This window comes from Falco peregrinus, chromosome 13 (assembly GCF_023634155.1).
Source record: "Falco peregrinus isolate bFalPer1 chromosome 13, bFalPer1.pri, whole genome shotgun sequence".
NCBI lineage: Eukaryota > Metazoa > Chordata > Aves > Falconiformes > Falconidae > Falco > Falco peregrinus.
This window is the reverse complement of record NC_073733.1, coordinates 2115893-2138664: the sequence shown is the minus strand read 5'-3', so window position 1 is coordinate 2138664 and position 22772 is coordinate 2115893. Positions and strand designations below refer to the sequence as shown.

At 46.4% G+C, this 22772-nt stretch overlaps 2 protein-coding genes across 2 annotated transcripts; one reads left to right on the top strand and one right to left on the bottom strand.

Annotated features, from left to right (window-relative positions):
• Positions 1-1606: 1606 nt before the first annotated feature.
• On the bottom strand, positions 1607-13802 carry LOC101924440 (uncharacterized). Its single transcript, XM_055818384.1, has 9 exons — positions 13696-13802; positions 12833-12946; positions 9507-11192; positions 8836-8935; positions 8005-8153; positions 7730-7842; positions 4549-4638; positions 3523-3645; positions 1607-3055 (listed from the first exon to the last, which is right to left on the bottom strand). The coding sequence occupies exons 1-9, from the start codon at positions 13754-13756 to the stop codon at positions 2861-2863; spliced, it is 2631 nt and encodes an 876-aa protein (XP_055674359.1). The 5' UTR covers positions 13757-13802; the 3' UTR covers positions 1607-2860.
• A 3223-nt stretch (positions 13803-17025) lies between these two features.
• LOC101921841 (glutamine amidotransferase-like class 1 domain-containing protein 3, mitochondrial) lies at positions 17026-22772 on the top strand. The gene is made up of 4 exons (XM_005235242.4): positions 17026-17189; positions 19350-19521; positions 20330-20531; positions 21902-22772. The coding sequence occupies exons 1-4, from the start codon at positions 17082-17084 to the stop codon at positions 22092-22094; spliced, it is 675 nt and encodes a 224-aa protein (XP_005235299.1). The 5' UTR covers positions 17026-17081; the 3' UTR covers positions 22095-22772.

Here is a 22772-nt window from a genome sequence, read left to right as displayed (position 1 = left end):
AAGCTATAGGCAGACTTTGACTTTCGTATTTCAGGAGCAGGAGCCAAGGAGAAGAGGGCTCTGCCTCTACAGGGCTCCCAGTTCCTGGGGTTTCTCGAAGCTGGGGATGGTCAAGCCCATGTCTCAGGGCTTCTGCGTGGCTGGTTTCACTCAAGAGGTGGTTGATGCCGCCCTTCCTCTGTGAACCACTCTGCCCACTCTAGTATCAGGTCCACCCACTATACCAACATGCATCCTTGAGGATGACGTTGAGTCAGTTCCTGTTCCTATGGCACAGCTCTATTCTCAGAAGGGTGAGCTGTTTTTTTCCTGCAACTGGAAAATACACTTCTTTATTTTTCATTCTTTTTTTTAAATTTTGTTTCCATTGACACGGATGTCTGGACTCCACAAAGAGAAAAATCAAGGTGGGACAGCCCTTCTTCCTGGGCTGTTTCCAACCCCAGTGGGAATAAAGTGTTGGCTATTTCACAAAGAGGCCCATTCATGGGATTATTTTGTCTCCCAGGGTGACCTTTCAGGCCCAAGGGCCTCTGAGCCATTGACAATGCAACCAAAATTGGACTTTCTCATGGGCCTCTGGTTTTCCTCAGTCACTTCAAACTCTTCCTGCGGTGGAGGTCTGAGGACCCCAGGTCCCCTCCTGTACCTCTCACCGGGATGTTGATACCTCAAAACAGATCTCATCTGTGATTTTTCAGCAAATATACGGAAATGTTTAAATGTTTATCTCAACATTTTCTGACTGAAGTGGTTTGGATTTGCCACTGAAAACAGCGGCTTTTTTTGTCTCTCCATTTCTCTTTGCTTTGCCTTGAATGCTGGGAAAACTCTGGAAATATTAGAATTTTTTTTGCCTTGATTTAACTGAAATATCCCATTTAAATCTCCACCGCCCTAAACTATTTCTTGCCAGTTTGCTTGTACCCAGGAGAGCTGTGGGTGGGGTAAAATAAGGACTGAACTTAAATGAAACATCTCCCTGTCTTGCACCTCGCTCTGCAAAGTGAGAAGTGGCTCCCCGACACATTCTCCCAGTGTCCTGACACTCCGATCAAAACTTTCTGTAAGAAGCAAGCACCATATAGAGAGAGTGAAAGAGGAAAATTGGCCCCAGACGAGGCATCTGGTGAAGAATCCAGCTTTTTAAACCACTTTTAATTTGCAGCACACTAAACCATAACATTACTTGCAGCACAGGGCAGCAGCATCCCTGGTATACTTAAGCCAGGACTGTTTTCTCCCAGCAAAAGGCTTTGTGATGCTTCAGCACCTCTCCAGATTAATGCTTCTCACCACACTCCCTCAGATTTCAGTGCGTATGGGTTTTTATAAGCGAGTTAAGGAAAGAAGCAAAATTCAGCCCTGGTGTTTATGTGCTCATTAGTACTCCTCAGCAAGGGAGCTGGCACCAGGGGGTTGATGTTAAGAGTTATCTTCCCTTTCCCTCCTCTTCCCCAATTTGATTCCCTCTTAAGACCCTTTGTGCATGGCTAGGAATCCTCACATGCTGAAATCTATAATTATATATAATCATTCCAGGTACTTGCCGCAGATGATAGCACAGTCCTGTGTGACATATGACTGTTGATTGAAAATATTTTATTGCTTTCTAAAAATCAGTTTTAATTAACTCCAAAGAGATACAGTAAGTAGACCAGCAAAACTATTCAACAAACTCAACTATCTGACATTTTCTTTCTCTGCAGGAGGAGAGATGGTTCTGCAAAAACAAACTGAGAATACCTGGTTTTGCTGTAGTTCGTAGAGGTTGAGCTCCTCTGCATAGAATTTATGCTTAAGTTCCAGCAGAACTTCAGGTGAAATCAATGAATCAATTCATTGGTTTCAGCTGGAGTTTGATTAGCACCTTGCACCTGAGTCAGGTAAGAATAAGATCAACAGTTTTCAGAGGCTAAACATGCCACCAACTGCACAGCCACGCAGTCCTTGCCAAGGAAAACTTCTCGTATTGGTTTGAGACTTCATTTCACCTCCTCCCGGTCAGCAGCTACCACGCTGCACTAACTCTGCACTCTGGAGGAAACATACCATGAGATGTGTACAGTTATGCTGCGAGGCAGGAGACTTCCAGCATCCTTAGATGCAGTGCAGATAATTCTCCTGAAATTCCTACTCTGCATAAGACAACATGGGAAGGGAGGGTCCTTCATAATGCTCCAGCACTTCTAAGGAAATATTATTGGACTCATCAAAGTAGTAATTCCACTCTCACACTGACTATGAAATAAAGAAAATGGCACCTCAGATAACGGCATTTCTTTTTAGCATTGGCTTCTGTGACCTCTACTTTGAGAGGACGTATCAGGAGATAGCCCCAGCTCCCAAGGCCGTGCCTCGCCTCACCTATTCTAGAAAGTCCACTGCACTCACCAGCACAGTACCTGAATACATCTTCTTCCCTCTCCCACTTCGAGTTCCATGCAGTGTTTTCCCCAAAGCACAATCACAAAACACTTCGCCTTACCCTGTGCCCCAAACCAAAGGCATTACCTCCCAGTGGTAGGAATAAAGCTCTGTTACTCTGGGGACAGCCTGTCACCCGTATCACGCCTCCTGTGATGTGTGTGATCCAGTGATGCTCCTGTGATCACTGAAGATCAGATTTACGTCTGATCTTCAGTGAAAGCTGGCAGTCTCCATAAATGAAAAATTTACTTCTGGATGACCCTGGTTTGTACATCAGCTTTGCACTGGGATATTTTAGCAGTACCCATAGAAAGATGAATAAGTCACCCCTGCAGCTGGGAAACCTCTCCCATTCCCCAATTTGACCTATATGTCATTTTCCAGCAAACAATTTCCTCGCGAGCAGATAACTGCTTGGCTTGCGCAGGAGTCAGAGGCGAGTGTGGTTCTCACAGCCATCACCAGGGCACTGCACTGGCACCGTCTCTTCCGAGGTGGCCTTGCCCACCCCGTTGTGCACAGCACGGCTGTGATCCAGCTGTTCTTTCTGGCCTTTTGTGGTGCAAGTGCCACCGCTAGGAACCAATGCGTGTTTCTTCTGCACCTGCTCTAGTATCTGCAGCACCTGAAATTAGTAAACACAGCTGTGAGTGGGTTAGTAATTAGGGGAGAGCACTAATTTCTTCTCCTGCTATTGAAATAATGTCCTATTCTCTTCCAAGCTACATGTCTGGGCTCAGCCTTGTGATTACCCTAAGGTCTCTGGGACAGGTGTAAATGGAGAGCCGGCCCATGGAGGTCCGTGACCTTGGATCTCAAAGCTCTTTCCGTGAATGAATCAGTCTCACCTTGCACGTTCCCCAGTCATGTGCTCAGCACAGAGAGGAGCAGTGGTGGTCCAGAGGCAGGATCAGGACACAAGCAACATGGAGCTCTGGTTTTCTGCTCTTTCATAGAGGGTGGTTCCTATGACAACTCCTCATGCTACCACAAATTTCTTCACTTCCTTATGGAATAGGGAAACCCCTGGTCTGAAACCCACTTAATGGAGATGAAGAAATGGAGCAGAATTAAAATCAAGGTTAATTTTACCTGAGACTTGGGGATGATACCAACTCTGAAGAATCCTATGTTTCCACTGTCAATTTTGGTGCAGTCCACAACAGTGGAGGCAATGTTCTCTGGAGAAGGCCCATCACAAAGGACTGCATCCACCTAAGAGCAAGAGATGTTCACACCAAGTTCCCCTCAGGCATTTGGGAAAAGAGAGGGCAGTTTCCCCCTCTCGACAGCAGGTAATTATTATCAAAGGCAACTCTGCTCCTTCCTACTTCATTGTATTGACACTAACTAAGGGTTGAATTTGGAATGAATGAGGAATGAGTTGAATAAAAGCAAAGAGAGAGCTCTATGGGGTGTAGGTCAGCAGTACAGCAAAGACAGGTTTATATCAGCTGAGGAGCTTTGAAGAAGTCCCATCCACAAAGCAAATGTGCAGAAAACCAAATTTTTGAGGAGTTAGAGGTGGAAGATCTGTACCACCTTTTGCTGAAAACTTCCCTCACACGAGCTGCCACGAACATGCCAGATGTAGTATGCTCAGGATTTAGCAGTGAAACAAAACAGCCATTTGAGTGGCCATGACCATTGTACTTCCAGAACTTATGAAAGTTTTAAACTCCAGGAATATTTCAGACCTTTGGCACCAGTTTTAGTGCAGCTTCAGCTTTAGATGGGAATCCCCTGTGTTCTGACAGCACAACGCCAGCTGGAGCCCTGGTGCATTCAGGCATCAGTGGTTTTATTGCTTGTAAGCAAAGAAGCATTTTTTTGTTGCTCATATCATTGTGTTACAGATGAACTCACTCTCATTGCCAACCCATAACTACACTGTATAAATCATAAGACTTTTGGTCTCCCACCAAGCTCTGTATTTTACACTGTTCTTTCACTATGACACCAACACAAGGCGTGTCCATGAGACTTTTTTAATGAGATGCTTTCCCAGATTCTTGAGATCATCTATGGATTGGCCTACTGGAAACAAAGTGGTTGTGTTTTTCCATCCCCACATCTTTTGGGGCCAGCCAGAATGAAAAGACACAGAGCCCCAGTTACCTTATCTCCCAGCTTAGCATACACTTGGTTGTGGTGTGTTGTGTCTGCCTCTCCCGTTGGGTTAGCTGACGTGACTGCAATGGGGCCAACCTGGTGACAGAAGAATGGGAATGAAAGCTCTGAGCAGGTTTTGCTGTACAAAACAGATGACTTGAACTCCGAGTCTCTGTGACTTTAAAGAAAACTCAGTGTGACTCACCCAGGTAGAGACACCTAATTTGTAGGCAACTACAGTCCCACCAAATCTGTGTACAAGTGACTAACACCCTGCTAAATTGCGGTTTACTGATGTTGATCAGGAAAGAACATTTTGTTTTCCAGCAACAGCAATTGCCAAGGACCTACAATGCCTGTCCTAGAAATGAGTAGAACGTGCATGGTATCACAGTTCCTCTGGCCACATTCTGGACCTTCTGAAGTTATTCTGGCTTCAGGTAAGCCCACACTTGCAGCAGAAGTGTTCTATGTAGGAAATCAGACAAGTGTCTGTTAATTGCATCTTTTCTGGATTTCTGACAAGGTGGTTTGTTGGGGCTCTTGCTGTATTGAATGATTATACTGAACTCTGAAGCAAGTGGAAAAATACTGAAGAAATAAGACGAGGTTACGGCCAGAACAGTGGGATGAAGAAAAAGGAGCAAATTGCAGATGTTTGCTCAAAACCAAGGCCAACGGGACGTGATAAGAGGAGCTGGGAAACCGCAGAAAGGAGCCTACATGCCAGAACAAGCAGAAACAGAAATCTTCCCAGTAAACAATTGTTAACCAATCATATTATTATACGCTTGTAAAATAGCCAACCACATTATTGCACGCTTATAGAATGCCTTATAAAAGTCTACCTGGTTTGTACAATAAACGGATCAGATCTTGAACTCTGTGAGTATTTGAATCTGACTCCCGCTCGCCCGAAATGCCCGCAGCATCTGGTGACCCCCGACGTGATCCGGTGAGGGTCGACAGGATCGGTTAAAAGGTCAGGAGGATTCATTAAGGATCGTGTTACGAGCTGCGGAGCCGGCGAGGATCCTGCTGCCAGCGGAGAGAGAGCTGGGCGCCCGAAGAAAGGCGGAACGTGCACGGCTGACCGGTGAGTCAGGAAACTTAAGCAGGATGGGAATCACTGCATCAGTGGTGGAAAAAGCAATCGTAGACAGTTTGATGAAACTGGCAGAAAAAACTGAAACGCCAGTCTCACGGTAGGCAGTAGTTGATCTGCTATGTTGGAGTCGCCGCCGTGGTTACCTTGCTTCTACGCAAGATGTATATAATAATGAAACATGGAAGAAAGTAGGAGAGGACTTATGGGAATCTGTGCAAGTTGGGACTAAGGGGGGTAAAGACTTTGGCTCGCACGTATCGAGCTGTACGGGGTATGGTCGCGCAATTACCACCCTGGTGTCCTGAAAAGGAACAAGCGGCGAGCGGCGGCGTGCGGCCCGGCAGGCCCCGTCCCGGCCGCGGTTTCTCTCCAAGGCGGCACCCCCACCTCCACACCCCCCCCCCCTCCGATCGGCGCCATGGCGATGCAAGCGGCCAAGCGAGCTAACATCTGGCTGCCCCCAGAGGTCAATGGGATCCTTTATATTCGGAACCTGCCGTATAAAATCACAGCGGAGGAAATGTATGATATCTTTGGGAAATACGGACCTATTCGACAAATCAGAGTTGGAAACTCTCCTGAAACTAGAGGAACAGCTTAAGCTTCTCAAGGAAAAATACGGACTTGATTACAAACCCCCCCCCCCCCCCCAAAAAAAAAAAAAAAAAAAAAAAAAAAGGAAAAAAAAAAAGAGAGAGAAAAAAAAAAAAAAGAAAGAAAAAAAAAAGAAAGAAAAAAAAAAAGGAAAAAAAAAGAAAAAAGAAAAAAAAAGAAAAAAAAAGAAAGAAAAAAAAGAAAAAAAAAGAAAAAAGAAAAAAAGAAAAAAGAAAAAAAAGAAAGAAAAAAAAAAGAAAGAAAAAAAAAAGGAAAAAAAAGAAAAAAGAAAAAAAAAGAAAGAAAAAAAAAAAGAAAAAAAAAGAAAAAAAAAAAAAAAAAAAAGGAAAAAAAGGTGCTTCAGATGTCACCTACAAGAAATGTGTTTCTGCTTTGAACTAGCTTTTGAGCCTTTGGGAGTAAACTATACGGCTATAAATCAATCATATTGGGGTTGGTTAGATAAGAAGTATAATGACACGAATTTTGGCTTTAGTGATAACTGTACCTGGTGGAATACTACACTTGTTAAAAATATGTACAGTTGATTTACCGTTTAAATGTATCAATTTATTTACCTCAACAAGAATTGAGGGTGGTTGAGGGATTTATTGAAACAAGGTCTGTCTATATTGTTGTTTGTTATTCTTTTGTTACTTTTAGTGCCTTGCCTTTTACAATGTTTTCAGAGCTGTGTGGAACGCAGTATTAATGCTGTATTTAAAAAGAAAGGGGGAGGTGTTGGGGCTCTTGCTGTATTGAATGATTATACTGAACTCTGAAGCAAGTGGAAAAATACTGAAGAAATAAGACGAGGTTACGGCCAGAACAGTGGGATGAAGAAAAAGGAGCAAATTGCAGATGTTTGCTCAAAACCAAGGCCAACGGGACGTGATAAGAGGAGCTGGGAAACCGCAGAAAGGAGCCTACATGCCAGAACAAGCAGAAACAGAAATCTTCCCAGTAAACAATTGTTAACCAATCATATTATTATACGCTTGTAAAATAGCCAACCACATTATTGCACGCTTATAGAATGCCTTATAAAAGTCTACCTGGTTTGTACAATAAACGGATCAGATCTTGAACTCTGTGAGTATTTGAATCTGACTCCCGCTCGCCCGAAATGCCCGCAGCAGTGGTTGTTCTTGTCACCCTCTTTTGTGAAATAAAATCAGCTGACTGCATACTCCAGTACTTCTTAATGATATTTTTCTTGCGGGAGTTACTCACGTTAACAGTTTTCACTCCCCAGACCTGTCTGAACGTGCTAGGATTCTCACTTCACTGAGAAAAGAAAAAAGAGAGGAGTAGTGACATACCGAGAGGGCTGGAAGGGTGCTCCAGCCTCTCACTATCTTTCTCCCCTCCAGCAGGCCAGAGGACCTGGGCACTAGTGACTGACACCAAACCTGCTTCCTAGACAGGGGAACAGCCAGGTCCGGCTGGCAGCACTGATGGGATGAGCGTGCTTTGGCCACTCACCAGGTCGATGAGGTGTGTGGTGACAGAGCAGTCGGGGATGCGGATGGCAATGCTCTGAGGGGTACCAACGTATTTAGCAGAGTCTTTCATTCCCAGGAAGTCCACCCATTCACCTGCACAAGGAAGAGTCACATGGCACTTAGGGATGTACATCAGTCCAAACAATGATCATACCGGAAACATCACATGGAGCATGTGGTGTTGCAGGGATGCATGACTTAAAGTTTCAGGGTCAAAGCTCTCCAGAGAACCTGGAAGTAACAGCATTTCCTCACCTCTGGGAACCACCAAGCTAATAGGAGATGGCCATGCAGCCTCCATGAAGTCCCAGAGGAGGGGAGTGAACAAATGCTTTGCAGGTTCCAGTTGCTTTAAGCTAGAAATCCAGAGTGACATGGGGCGATCCTGAGCCTGGCGCTTAGATCTGGAAAAGAGTGAAGAAAAATGAGCCTGGAAGTAAAATGGGAATTTAGTTTCAAGCTGAAATGGAAATTGTGTTAGCGAGACCTAGAGTTAAGACAAGGTGTGTAGGCTCTGCCCCAGATCACTGGTCTGTAGTAAAAGTAGAACTGTTCAACAGATGACCTGACAGAAAGGGACATTAATGACTACTCCCAGTCCGGAATGCCTACTCCAAATCAAGGTTTTAGCTTCTTGTATAGTGATGGGTCAAAGTCCCAGCTGCCCAAGTTCTGAGGAAACCCCACCAGTATGAGTGGTCCCAGCTGCTTACAAAAGCACAGCTAGAGGCATTGTTAAACATGAGAGGGGTTTTGGTTGTGACAATATATACCTACAAATGTGTATAATGATCCCCTGCCCCATCTGTCTCTTTGGGTTTCCTTATGATATCCAAGTGCCTGGCTCCATCTCTTGCCAGGAGACCTCAATATTCTACAAGACTATTACAGCTCAACTGTCTCTTTTCCTTAAGTGGATCTCCTCGCCCAGACTCATCACTTTGTTGCTCCCATGAAGGCTGAGCTATGCGTCCCATCGCTCTCGATGGCTGCTGTAGTCAGTACTCAGCAGCAGCTCTAAATCCTAGAGGCTCCTTTAGACCAGCCGAGGAAGCCTCCACCGGGGCAGAAAAGACAAATACTTACCGGTGAGCCTTCTCCACAGCATCAGGCCGATTACAGGCTGCCACAAGCACATACACAGTATCTGTGGGGATGCCACAAGTCCCTCCGTTCTTCAGGATATCTGTTTGCATGTGAACAGGGAAGAACCCCTTGAGTGACTAGAAGTGAGGGGCTGTAACTCAATGGAAGAGCTGTCACAGACAAAACAGCCAATTTGGTGCTCTTATCTCCTTTTCCCAACTAACAAAGCATTTCCTCTGACAGTGCATTTGCTAGCATTCATCCAAGAGGAGATCTGGCACTTAGCGGAGCTCTGGGCCACGCTCATCAGGGCCAGAAGTCACTCAGCCCTGTGGAGACAGCAAGCACCCTGCATTTGCCCTTTCTCTGTACAAAGCTTTCAGTGGTAGTTCTAGCCTGAAGGATCCATGTATCTTAGATTGGATGAGCAGACAGGGGTATGATACAGGAGAGACTGCAGCAAACTCACTGCTAAACCCAGCTCCTCTTTCCCCCCTGGTGTATTTAGCTTCTAATAACTTTTGTAACTTCACCCACTTGATCAAAAAGTCATCAGATTATCACGATTTCCAAATCTGCATTGGAACAATGTGCTTTTAATAGTGTTCTGCTATGAAAACTCCCAGCATTTACCCTCCACCCCCACATTATGCCCTATGCATTTCCCTTACCTGCAATTCTCTTGACTGAGGAAGCTTTCCTGGCAGGCAGGTGAAGGCACTTGGTCATTCCTCCCCCCACACCACCAAGCTGCACAATGGGCCTACCCATTGGTAAGCAGGAGCCCTCAAAGGTGCTGTTGCAAAGGGCAGACAGGAAGCAGTAAAAGCTGACCAGACCAAAGATGAGAGTGGCAGCAATGTCATAGCCAGCGGGAAGAGCGTGGATGGAATCCAGCAAAAAGCTGACAGCGATGAGCAAGAAAGTGATGGAGTAAAAGAACCAGGCGATGTTTAAGAAGATCGTGCAGAAGACAATGAAGACATTGAAAAGCATGAAAGCAATGATGCCTACTGCTGCATGGAAGCTTCTGGTGGTGCCATAGAGGCCACCATATCTTGTCAGGCCCCATATGATCCACATGACAGCATAGAGAATGAAGGCACTGCTCTCCAGGGTTTTACCCCGGGCAAAGGCCACTGAGCCACCTAGAAGCTTAAGGATCCCACCAGCTACCACTACCCACGGAATTACAACAGTAGCAAGTGGAGCCTGTGGGTCCCCTGTCATTGTTATAGTAAAAGAAGCGAGGACACTGCATGCATAGCCAAGCACTTCTGCATCTGCATACCTGGAATACCCAAGGTAGGGAGCATGAAGGTCTGCCCCTTCACGAAGCTTCAGAAGACTGCTGTGATCAAGTAGGGCCTTCACAGCACCCTTCCCTGTTGGGATTTTGGCACTTGCTTTCACATTGTACAGGTGAATTAGAGTCATCAAGGCTGAGGACACAAATATGGCCACATCCACGCCTTGGGGTCCACCTTCAAAAAATCCCTTGGGAGAGCAAGCTAATGCAATGCAGTAGGCCACATAAAAGAGCAAATACAGGCCATCGGCTGGGCTCTTAAGAGTGAGGAAAAGGGCCAAGACAGCAAAAAGGATTGAGAAAACCACCAGGAATGGAGTAGGGAAGGATGGCTCCTCTGGTTGCCAGACTGGGTACAGAAGGCAATAGCCTCCAGCAAATTTCAGGATGGAAGTAAAACCAAAGAATGTAGCCATTAGTACGTCCATTGCACGGTATGATAAAATGCAGATGCCAATCTGGTAGATCCCAGCTGCCCACAGCCAGGGCACTTGACCGATAAATAGTTTGCCAGTGATGCCCAGGAGCCTACAGCCAAAGACACTGGCAGACAGCATGTTCAGGATCAGACCGGTGACTGCAAAACAATTAATGCCACCACTGGTGGATTGGATCTGTTCATGGGTCTTTTTCTTGGCCAGATCTGTGCCAGGGAGGGCAATTTTCTCTTTGGTTAGGAAATAGAGAATCCTTCCCAGAGCAAAATAACCACCAACCAAGCAGACGATCATATAGTTGCAAGCCACAGCAGAGGAACCAAAAGCTGTGCTATAATGCATGGCAACTTCATGAGCACTGGCGAGTGAGACAGCAGAAGCAATCAGAGCTAGGATGACCTCTCTGCAAAGGAAGCCCACCACTGCAATAATGAGTAGTGCCAAAGTAAATGTGACCAGGCCAGGCACCAAGGCATTGCGGAAATCACCAGTGTCGTTCAAAAGTCCTTGCCCTCCCAGGATGAAGACCACTCCATAGCCGCACCAGAACACTGAGATGGTCAGGCAGAGAGACAGGAACAGGGAGGCATTTCTTAGGCTTCTCCGAATTCCTGTGAAACAAATGACAACGGAAACAGAACGGTGGTTTCAGGACAGTAGGCTATGGAAAGCGGTAGTTAGGACAGGCGGCTGTGCTACGGCACATGGTGTGTTGGAAGCATGATCACTGTGCTAGCATGGAGCTGCACAGGTCCTGCGTGATGCTAGACAGAGCCATCACGAGTTGGGGTAGGTCTGCACCATACCCCATTATGCTGTGTAGTCATGACCATACAGACTCCATCAGCACAACACCATGTTCACCAGAATGCCTGAGGTGAGCTCAAAGCACTTGAGCTCCTTCAACTAAGTACTGTGCCAGGCCTGGCGGGCAGTTTGCACTAATGAAGTTGAGGTTCAGCAAGCCATTGTCTTATCCTCCTCATGATGCCTACGAGACTCAGTAACAAGACCATACTATACTAATACAGATCAAGTCCTGACACCGTTTTCCTTTGGGTTGCCTGGTGGTTTGTTTTGTTCCTGCTGTAAGCTGTCAGCTGTTTGAACCACAACTGTCATACAACCTGCTGCATCCCATAAATAATTGGACCTTTTCAGAAGACAGAAGCATAGGTATTGCAAGATTGATTCCTTCTCAAGAACTATCCTGCTTGGTATCCTGATCCCCAAGATGACAAAGACCTTGATTTAAAATACTTCAAGGTGAATGGAACCCACCTACTACCCTCAAACAATTATCACAAAGTACCTTATTTTTACTGCTATGCTTTCTTACTTTACAATGTGAGGACACTGATCAGCACGGATAGAGCTGAAAGCTTCCTTGCAAAGCTGGAGCTTTGTAATGGACCTGTGCTTCATTTCTTCCTCAAACTGATACAGCCTCGTGAGCCAGACTCATGTTGGGGAGGGAAGCAAGAGCTCAGCTGAAAGAGTCCCCAAGCTACAGAGGACTGTAATCACACAAGTATGCATCTCTTGGAACAAGGGAGCCTAGAAATTCCTGCCTTTGGTAGGAGCTGTTGTTTCCCACCAACTGTGAAACATCACCTGCCCACTGGTCCATTTCATATGGCTCCATCAATACAGCTGCTTCTAAGTGTTTTCTACTAATGCTTTGTGCCACCGCTGACTGAGAGAAGAGGTGGACCTATGTTTTCTGGATTAAAATATGTAGTGTGTCCCCCAAGCTGTCTGCTTTGTAGAGGAAAAAATACCAGTATCAGATCTTGGATTTTCACGTCCTCATCACTCTGAGCTGAAAAGGAGAAATAACTCAGCATTCATTCTCAAAAGTGTGGACTTTGTTATAGCCAGTGATTTTTTTCTCTCAGGTAAGTAGATCTCTTGGCATTTATGCATCAACATGCCACTTCAATGCATGGATGCCTAAAGTACTCTCAGAAAGCCTGGGAACCATCTTTAGAGAAATCATGTGTTCAGTCTGTTAAAACTCTGAGAGAGCCTGGTAAAGCATTTGTTCAAAACTAACATTAATTTCTTTAGTTGCCTATATAGGAAAAATTTGCTGCGCTGACACACTCCTCTAGGAGAATGAATCAGTGGTCTGGCAAGGCTGCCACGGTTTGTGTAAACCTGTTGGCAAAGCCCACCATGTACGAAAAAATACAAGTACGCAAAGCTATCGAAGGGGGAGGCCTTGAGGCTGGCCACCTCCGAGTCTTACCTGCATATGCCAAAAGAGACGATAAAACCAACAGAAGGACCCCAAGAGCTGTGCTGGGGATCAGAGGGGCTGCTCTGGGTGAACTGTAGAAATTCACTGCCAGTAAGAGTGATCCTGTGTGTGACAAGGAGGTGGAAAACAAGAAAGAGCTTGTAAACTTTGCCCCAAAAAGCAGGAGAGAACCAGAGTGGCAAGAGCAGGGAGTAGAGAAAAAAACCAACAGTACAAGACATGCAAACAGTGAAGTCTAAGGGGCGGGGGGGCTATGCTGTAACCTGGTTTGTGTCCAAGGCTTCACCTTTTCTGGGTGCCTGGCTTTAAGAAACTTGAACTTAATCATGTTTGAAAATGCTCCCCTGTTGCCAGATAAAAGCAAAAATCAGCTCTCCGATTCAAATTACACAAAAGGCAACCGGATGCAAACACACTCCACAGATGATCACATAAGCCTTGTGCCTACAGAAAACCAGGCAAAAAACGCAAAGGGGCAGCACTCAGAAAGATGAAACACAAAGAAGGAGCAAATGAAAGGGAGTGAACACAGAAAACAGAGCTGCAGGGAAAATGCAAAGGGAGGAAAGTGCATCCAAATAAAGATCACTTATGAAAATGACTACCAAAAAGTTTTGATTTGCTTCCTACCCAGGATGGATTGGGTACAAAAGTTCAGGCCAGCACTTTAAAGCCAAGACAAATATTTTGTTGGCTGCTGAGATAGGTGCAGGGATCTCTGGATCTAAAAGTTTTACCCAGGGAGCGAAGATGCAGAATAAACAGACTCGTTAGCCCCCTTTGCAAAGGGGGGTGTCCATGAAAGCTAGTCCCAACCCCATCTTCCCGTGCCAAGAAGACTTGACCCCTACCTGCGGAAATGCCCAGGAGCCCTATGGAGGAATGCAGTGACTCAGCCTTTCTGTCTGCCATCGCAGAGCCTGCTGAAGACCCAGATGCGGGCTGAAGTGCTGCCTCTCTTTCCTCCCTAGCTCTTTATAACCAAACCAACTCCGCTGGCCTGCGTTCCTCCCCGCTCTCCACCCCTTTTCCCTACAAACATCTTCTGTTAGTGTTCCTTTCTGCATGCGGGAGGAAATGTAAATGAGTTGCTTGCTGCAATAAATTTGAGTCTGTGAGTCAGCAAGGACTGCTGGTAGCTCCCTCCAGGGGCCTGTTAATTTTACTGTTGATTAACCCTTGTTAAAAAAGACACTTGAAAAATAACACTGAGGGTTTATTACTATTACTGCCTTTTTGCTACTGCCAGTGAGGAAATTACACTGGTTAAATTAAAGCTTTTTTAAATAATCCATCTTGCTGGAGCAAACAAGTACGTTGCAAGCCCAGGAGCTCCTTGGGGACCAGTTATTTCTCCTAACACTGGCCACGGTCCTGCTGTTGTGCCTGTCACAGCTATGAATGCCTGGCACCGCTGGTCCTGTGCAGGGCAAACCCAGGGCAGATTCAGTGCCATTCCCTTAAAGGTGGCTTCTGTTCCTGTGCCACCCCACATCTCTCCAGTCCGGCCTCCCTGCGCACACTCCCAGGTTGCTCCTCCCGAGTGGTGTTCACAAGGGAGGTGTCAACGCGAACATGCAGCCTGGAGACCGTCAGTGTAAGGATAAATCTGGAGGAGCCTTGCTGGCTGTCCAGGAGAACTATGCAGGCAGCATCAGTCATTGCCGTGATTGCTGCTGTATCCTAAAGGCGACATGAGAACCTATTCACAGCTTCCTACTGCTTCCCACGGAGGATATGTGGTCAGCACATAAAGGTGTTCACCAGTGCAGGAGAGGCTGCAGAAAGCAGCAGAGACTGGCATCGGGATCACATTGGGTCACACATTAAGTGGAAATTAGGCAGAGAACTGTTCTGGGAGAGCTAGCAGAGCTTTGGTAGAAAACAGGGGCAACACTTGCCTGCACCTATGTACATTCCTCCATCATTTTGTTTGTGTGCAATGGACCAGTGTAGGTTCTATTCCCATTAAGGACTCGGCTCCTGTTCCCATCAGCCCCAGTTAAAGCAAATTCCACTCTCAGCCTCTTGACAAGACCAAAGATGCAGAACAGTGGAAAGAGCTTCACACTGATATTACTAGGCTGATCAAGGATGACTCTGTAGAGGCCCTACAGCAGCAAGCTGTGATACTCCTCATGGCAGATCCTGCTCGATGCTCCCCCATAAGTCATGCTGCACAGCCAGGGCTGGAGGACAGAAGAGCTGCTGGAAATGAGACTTCTGGCTGCACAGAGTGGAGCTCAAAGACAGGCCTCCAGGATCATCCAAGGCATCGGATCTGTAGCAGCACCCAGAACAACCCCAGACTGTCAGAGCCAACAGATAATGTCAAAGGAGCTTGCTCCTCCTGCTCCCTCAGCCAGCTGGAGCATGGTGGCACGCTTCTATTGCACAGATGCATCACTATAATGGCTCCCAAACTTTCCTGGTTTCTTCAGTGCTTTGGAGGACAGTTATCTTTGTGTTCACCCTTCAAGAAGAGCTTTGAGGCAACAGGGTTCCTTCATACACATCTTCACCAGAATATTAATGCAGATTAAAGCAAGGTGTTAATATTAAAAGCCCAATGTCTCTACTGTACCAAATGTGTGCAGGCATTCCCACACAGAATGGAATAACTCAGCTGAAAAGTATTGTTCATCAAGAGTATGCTTACTGCCGATAGATCTTTAGGTTCTGTACAACTATTGAGATAGCTCTTATTACATGAGGAAGCAAGCACTGGAACAAGCCTGGTCTGTCCAGTTACACCTAACCAATTATATCAGTAAGAGGAACGGGCTCTGTCACTTTGCAACAGGCAGAGCTAAATTATATGGTCTGCAGCAAGCAGTAAGTTTATTTAAATCATCAGCCCCTGGCTATCTTTGTTCCATCATTAACGGGACTCCTAACCAGATGAAGGTGGAAGAAATTGTTCAAGTCACAGCATGATTCAGCTGTTTTTTCATGCAAGATGAAATAATACATTTCTAAACTAGTTAGAATACCTTAGATAGCAAAACAAACATTAGTGGAAAGGCTTTTGGTGTTTTCCACACACATCTCACAGTTCAATTCCTGTTCTGGGTAATAAAAGTAACTGTAAGAAAAGCCTTTGTTAAATTAGCTGGACTGCAAGTTCTTCCTCATGTGCTTTTTGTTCCTGCTTGTACAGGTTGAGCTAGGAATATGTGGTGCCTGATATCACTAGTTTTAAGAGATGCATGCAATAAATGAAGTCACATGCATTAGCAATAAGTATCTTCCTCATGCCTGCTATGTCTAACGAACTTGCCAAAACACCATTACACACAGAATACACTTCATGTGTCTACAATACATGATAGAGACCCGAGCAAAATTTCGTATAAATATCCCCTGAAAAACATCCTTCAGCCATGTTGAAGTATTTTGCTCTCTGAAGAATGGCAAGACAGTCTCAACAGGCCACAGTTATTTCAAGAGTGCAAAGCTGAAACAGAGAGGTACATAATCATCTCAGGTGTGAGCATATCAGGGACAAGGAAGAACAAGTCTCTGCAGGAGCAAGGGAGTTTCCCCACCACATGCTGTGAATTTACTGCCCTGTGCCCCTCTGTGGTCAGAGATCTGCCAATTCCTGGCACCACTTTCCCAGCAAATGGAGAGATGGTGCTGTTGATGAAGAATCAAATTATTAATTCTTACCCTCAGGACCAAAAGTCCAGGAAACAATTACAGCTGAGTGCAAAATGGTCTGCCTTTGGGAGGTGGGATATGAGGATGACATTTAAAGTCCAAAAAGGAAATCTTGGTGTTCAAAGACTTTTTAAAAACACTTAGGTTTCAAAAAGTGGGGCACAGAGAGGAAGGCACTGGCTGGAATACTTGCTCTGGGCGGGCTCCCTTTGATACCATCTTATGGCCAAAGGCTTTGGTACTTTAGTCTGAAATAGAATGGAAAATCAACAGCTGAGAAGGAAAAATACAGCTGCTCTGTTGAACAGGTCACGTCAGCTGGGGATGCTTTGGAGACAACGTGCTGGGAAGGAGACCTGCGAGAGAGCAGTCATTTGGGGAAACAAATAATATTTACATGCCCTGCCTGTGGCACTGGAAATAAAACCTTCTTGCCAGTAAGAAATTCAGCCCAGCCCTCCTGGCCCCACCTGCTCCTGGGGGAGGGATCGCACTATAAAAGACTCCAGGCAGTGAACTGAGATGCACAGCACCTTGGGGCTCTCCAGGGAATCCTCCTGCTCTGGTTGTGACCATGGGAAAGAGAGTGGCGGTTGTGCTGGCCGGCTGTGGGGTGTATGACGGGAGCGAGATCCACGAGTCTTCTGCCGTGCTGGTGCACCTCAGCAGGGAGGGGGCACAGGTAAGGGGCACGCTGGCAATCTCCTGTCCCATCTCTGCATTTGTCCTGCTCTGCCTTTCGATCTCTCCCTCTTGTAGATGGTACTTGCATTTAAGGAGCTTTGCAGCTTGCCGGACAAATCATAAGCTCCCCATTGCTGCTAGAGTAGTTGCAAAGCGTAAGTGACTGGAGTGAAAGCAAACAGCACAGTGTAGGAGCTACTACAGCGAGCGTGGAGAACCCCCTCGTCTCTGCTTTGCCCTCACAGCTTTGCTGTGCGAGAGGTTTGGCTCGGTGCTCTGTGTTGGGTGTACCTAAACTCTGGAACAAACGCACTCTCTGTTCTTTTTGGCTTGCGCTTCCTCTTTTCTGCTTTGGTATTTCTGTTTAAAAGACTACTGTTGGGTTTTGGCTGTTTGAAATTAATCTTTTTAAAACCCCAAATATTAGAACTGAATATAGACAAGTTCTTGTGAGTTGAACTTGAACGGGAGTAAAAAAGGCGAACATCAAGCAGTTGTTCTAATATGCCATTAGCCACCCTGCGAGACTGGGAGATGAGGGAGAGCCGCCCTATGTAACGTTACCCTCAGCTGGGAGACAGGCACCCACAGACCCCAGTCAGAGCCGCTCCCCTCGGGAATCGGAATCTCTAGTAAATACAAAGGCACAGCAGCGATGAACGGCTGCGGAGCCAGCCCATCCAGTTCCAAAGCCTTCCAAGTGTGCACCCGCTGTTTGCCTGAAAGCTGAGACTTCTCCAAACCTTTTCTCCACTGCGTGCAATTTTGCCTCTTCTCTCCTGGAGCTGCTGCAGTCGCTCCCCCGCTGCCATACCCTGCACGGGCAGGCTCGGAGCACGGTCCTGCCCCCATCCCTTGACCGGCAAGGACCTCTAGTGGGGAAACCTCAGGAGGTAGTTCAACCTCCTCTTACCGGTTGTTTGCCTAAGGAAACTAAGAGCAGAACAGCACAGCACAGCACAGCATGGACTGTTTTGGAAGGGTTGGAAGGGACCTGCAGTGATCATCTAGTCCAACTACCTGACTGCTTCAGGGCTGACCAGGTTAAAGCGTGTTGGTGCAGGCATTGTCCAAATGCCTCCTTAGCACTGACAGGTGTGGGGCACCGACCACCTCTCCAGGAAGCCTGTTCCAGTGTTTGACCACCCTCTTGGTAAAGAAATGCTTCCTCCAGTCTAAACATACACTGAGTCCAGTTTAAACACTCCCTGGCACAGCTTTGAACTACTCCCGGGTGTCCTGTCTGTGGATTGCAGGGAGAAGAGCTCAGCACCTCCTCCCCATGTCCCCTCCTCAGAGTGCTGCAGAGAGCAATGAGGTTGCCCCTCAGCCTCCTGTCCTCCAAACTAGACAATCCCAAAATCCTTAGCTGCTCCTCATAGGACATTCCTTCCAGCCCTGTCACCAGCTTGGTTGTTCTCCTCTGGTCACCTCTGATTACCTTCACATCCTTCTTAAATGCGAAGGGTGTTACAGTCCCAAAATGTATCGCCCACCTGTTTGCCACACTCCATTCCTAATTTCTGCATGTGAGCTTGAAACAGTTCTGAAGGAAGGGGAAGCATTTTCCAGAAACAGAAATATTATGACTTTGGGAAAATAGTGGCTGGGGAAAAGAAACTCAAAGTCCTGTCTTGGAGGGAGGCCCGTGGTTTGAGAGCAGCTTGCTGGGTAGTCAGCAGCCATAGGGGGTCACTGGCTTTGGGGGGCCTGCCCCTGTGAAGGTGATTGAGGATGATGGAAACCTCTGAGAAAAAGCTTCACCCACGGCTTTTGGGACCCCGTGTTTTCCTAGGAAGGAAAGGAGTCACTGCTCCTGCTCCAGCACTTCACCCCCCAAAACAAGCAGTGTGGGCTGGCTTCATTGCTCTCAGCTAACACCATGCTGTCTCCTCTAAGGTCAGGGTAAACACTCCTGTGCAGAAGCTACAAAAGACCTTTCTTTCTTTCTTTCCTTCTTTCCCCTCCCTGTGACAAAACCTTCCTGATGCCGGTATCAGATACTGAAGGTCACTGCATTTACCAGCAAAGTTCTTTCCTAACAAAGTAACTCAAGCATTTTCATTCATGACCTATGAACATGCTGAAGGTTAATACATGACTGAACAATAAATGATCCATGACTGAAGGATAATAGACTCTTCCCCTCCTTCCCCAGGCAGAGGTTTATGCTCCTGATGTTGACCAGATGCATGTGGTGGACCATGTGAAAGGACAGCCAACTCAGGAGAAGCGCAACGTGCTAGTTGAAAGTGCCAGGATAGCCAGAGGCAACATCAAGGATCTAGCTAAGCTGGATGTCAAGGGGCTGGATGCCCTAATCATACCAGGTAGGACAGTATGCGGGGTCTGCATGCCCAGCCTTGGGAGCAGCTTAGTATGCTCTAAGCCCTGAACATGAGTCATGGGCTGGACAGGAACTGGGCAGAGCCACTGGGGATGAGGACAGGCTGGAAACAGGGATAGGAAGGACAGACATGTTCCATCCATGCTGGCACTGGCACGCTAGCTTGGACTTACATTAAAAGAGAACATGGCAATGCTGAAGCTTATCCCAAGAGGAGAGGGCAGATAACTGCCAATTCAATTATCCTCTTTTTTTTTTTGTGTGGGTTTTTTTTTTTACTGGATGTAAAACTACCCCCTCCCTCGCCACATGCCTACCTCCTTATCAGGAGAACGGGAGGCTGGTGACTCAAAAGTGGAAAGCTTGGTCAGTCTGGTGATGCATCTTTAGTGGAAGCATGACCATGGTGGGAATGGATTAGACCTGGAGCAAGGATTAAAAGACAAGTGAAAACTTGTTAGCGTGTTCCACCATAATTCAGAAAAGAACCCATTGGTGAAACGCAGTACCCAACAGAGCATTGACACCTGTCCGCTCCATTTCTGTATGGAAGCAAGAAAGGTGCTTTGATGTCTTGCCTCCTGGCAGTCAGCTCGCAACAGTCCAGCTTGTCTGTTTTCAATTCTTTAATCATTATTGGACAAATGCTGCCATCCATCAAATCCATCTTAGCGTTCTACCAGTAGTATCTGTCTATTACTTCTAGAATGTACCATTCTACAAGTAATACCTAAAAAACACCCTGCCCTGGAGTACTAATGTTCCACTCTAATCCGTTTCTCTTTTCTCAGGTGGCTTTGGAGTGGCTAAAAACCTGAGTACTTGGGCTACCCAAGGCAAGAACTGCATCATCTCCAAAGAGGTGGAGGAGGTCCTGAGGGCATTCCACGCTGCCAAAAAGCCCATTGGCCTGTGCTGCATTTCCCCAGTGCTGGCAGCCAAAATCTTCCCAGGCTGTGAACTGACCGTGGGTCATGACACAGAGTGTGAGAAGTAAGTAACCTTGGGGTGCTGGTAGGAAAGCACACCACAAACACCACAGAATCAGCAATGCCTCCCCAGCGCATCCAGCACCCTGCCGCAGCTCCCCTGCCCAGACACCTGAAGTCTTGTGACAAGCTGAGCATTATTTCTGAGAACGAATGATTCATGTCACGCATTTATTAAGTTAACCTTGGCTGATAAATTATATAATAAGTTTCTGATGTACCACTTATCACTTACATATTCCTCTACATCTGTTTCAAGTTAAAATTAGAAATCAGATTTTACTTTTTATAGTTTTCTGTAATGGGGGTATTTTACCATACAGGGGCACAAGAGACTGCAAGAATTGCAATGAAATAAATTAGATTTTGAGCCAGGACAATGTTCAGATTTGTGGAAAGGAGGAATCTGTCCTTCCCTTGCCTGAAAGGAGAGAGGGAGGATACCAGAGGGATTAGTGGAACAAAGAGAAGCAGCAGAAGGGCACAGGAGCTTGTTTCCTTCCAACACAGGGCAAAAGCCACCCTTCAGCTCTCACCTCAGATGGACACCACTTCAGAGAGACTGCTGTAGCTGCTGCCTCTGGAGTGAAGTATTTCATAACGGGGGCCCTTCTGAAGGCTTAAGAGTTAAAAGCTGAAACTCTTTAAGTACATGGAAGAATTGTTTTACTATTTGTCAGCAGATCAGAGGGCACACTGTAGCAGTGGGTTTGTTATTTTTGTATACCGCTTTCCACAACTCTGATGGCTTAAAATAAGATGCTTTATTTTAAATACAATCTTATATCTGACCTCACCAATGTATGTAGCACCCTGTCTCATGCAGCTCTTGGTCCCAGGGCAAGAAAGACACCAGACCACTGACTCATAAAGTTAAGCAGATCCTGGGAAGGAACAGGATGGTTGCATAAGACTTGGTAGTGTTAAGAGAGGGAGATGGTTAAACTGTCCTTACACAGGAAAGCTGTGACTGAATTTTCCCAATGGCAGGGAAGGAACTATGACTGCTCTTGTTAGGAGGGGCTAGGAAGTAATGTCACTTGTAGAAAGCTGGTAAAAAAACCCAAACCTAAACCTAAACACAAAGTCTAGAGTGGGCAGAGTTAAACAGTGGAACATCTACAGCAAAACATCAAGGTCTTATTTTGGCTTTACTTCAGATTTTTAACTCACTGTAATCTAGAGGTTATTCTGGTTCTATAGTCCAGAATAAATTCCTCTGACAGGAAAATATTTGGATCCTATTAAGTGGGCTTTCTGTAGGGACCATCCATCTCTCTGTAATCAACAGACTTTTCACTCCAGGCCTCCACCAAATCACTCCATGTAATGACTGCTCCCCCCCACAGCATTGATTCTCTTTTCTTCTTGTAGATGGCCTTACGCAAAGACTGCTGAGACCATGAAGGAACTTGGTTGCAAGCATGTGAACAAACACGTCACTGAAATTCACGTGGATGTGAAGAACAAGCTGGTGACCACCAGTGCTTTCATGTGCAATGCCCCCATTCATGAGATCTACGATGGCATTGGAAAAATGGTCAAAGAAGTGGTTAGACTCGCCTGAATGCCACAGAACCACAGAATCCATCTCCTCTGGAGTGCAGGCACTGAGCCTTGGATATGTTCTTCCCCTTCATACACCCACTTGTCAACAGGCAAGCTGCTACTCAAACGGAGTTCTGCCCCCCCACCAGACCACTGTGGCTGCTGAGGAGGGAGAACTCCGGAGCAATGTAAGCATTGTCGTGTTCTGCCGAGGACACGCCACTTACTGCCAGCAAACTGTCAGTAATTGGAGTGTGGGCACGCACCGAGCTGGCGCGCAGAAGCCAGGTTTCCACGGGGCTCAGATGCAGCCGATGTCTTTAGTTCTGAGTGGCTGAGGAGTCGCCTGGGCCCTGTCAGCCATGATACCATGGGTCAATGGTCCCTTTCTGAGATTCCTTACACATCCGTCTTTGCCAGTACTCAAAGCTCCCCACAAACCTCCACCTCACAGAACAGATGAATTAGTGGCAAAAGGAAAGAACACGATTTTGTTGCTGAATAAAACCTAACACTTTTCACATGGGCTGAATTTTGCTTTCATTTTTGCCTTTTAATCTGGATTAGGACATGCTCGTAGTGCTATGGGTTGGTCAGTGATTGGAGAAAACAATACAGGAAGAAGTCACCAGCAGCAAATCCCACTGGTTTTTCTAGGATTTGTCAAAACCCAGATGTGGGCATGAATATGACATCA

Excerpts from the sequence above, each read along its gene's own strand:
- LOC101924440 (XM_055818384.1), bottom strand. The coding sequence starts at position 13,756 with ATGGCAGACAGAAAGGCTGAGTCACTGCATTCCTCCATAGGGCTCCTG. Across the intron at positions 11,193-12,832 it reads GTCTCTTTTGGCATATGCAG|GAATTCGGAGAAGCCTAAGA; the intron begins GTAAGACTCGGA and ends TTTGTTTCACAG. Across the intron at positions 7,843-8,004 it reads TAGCTTGGTGGTTCCCAGAG|GTGAATGGGTGGACTTCCTG; the intron begins GTGAGGAAATGC and ends TTCCTTGTGCAG.
- LOC101921841 (XM_005235242.4), top strand. The coding sequence starts at position 17,082 with ATGGGAAAGAGAGTGGCGGTTGTGCTGGCCGGCTGTGGGGTGTATGAC. Across the intron at positions 17,190-19,349 it reads TCAGCAGGGAGGGGGCACAG|GCAGAGGTTTATGCTCCTGA; the intron begins GTAAGGGGCACG and ends CTCCTTCCCCAG. Across the intron at positions 20,532-21,901 it reads CATGACACAGAGTGTGAGAA|ATGGCCTTACGCAAAGACTG; the intron begins GTAAGTAACCTT and ends TTCTTCTTGTAG.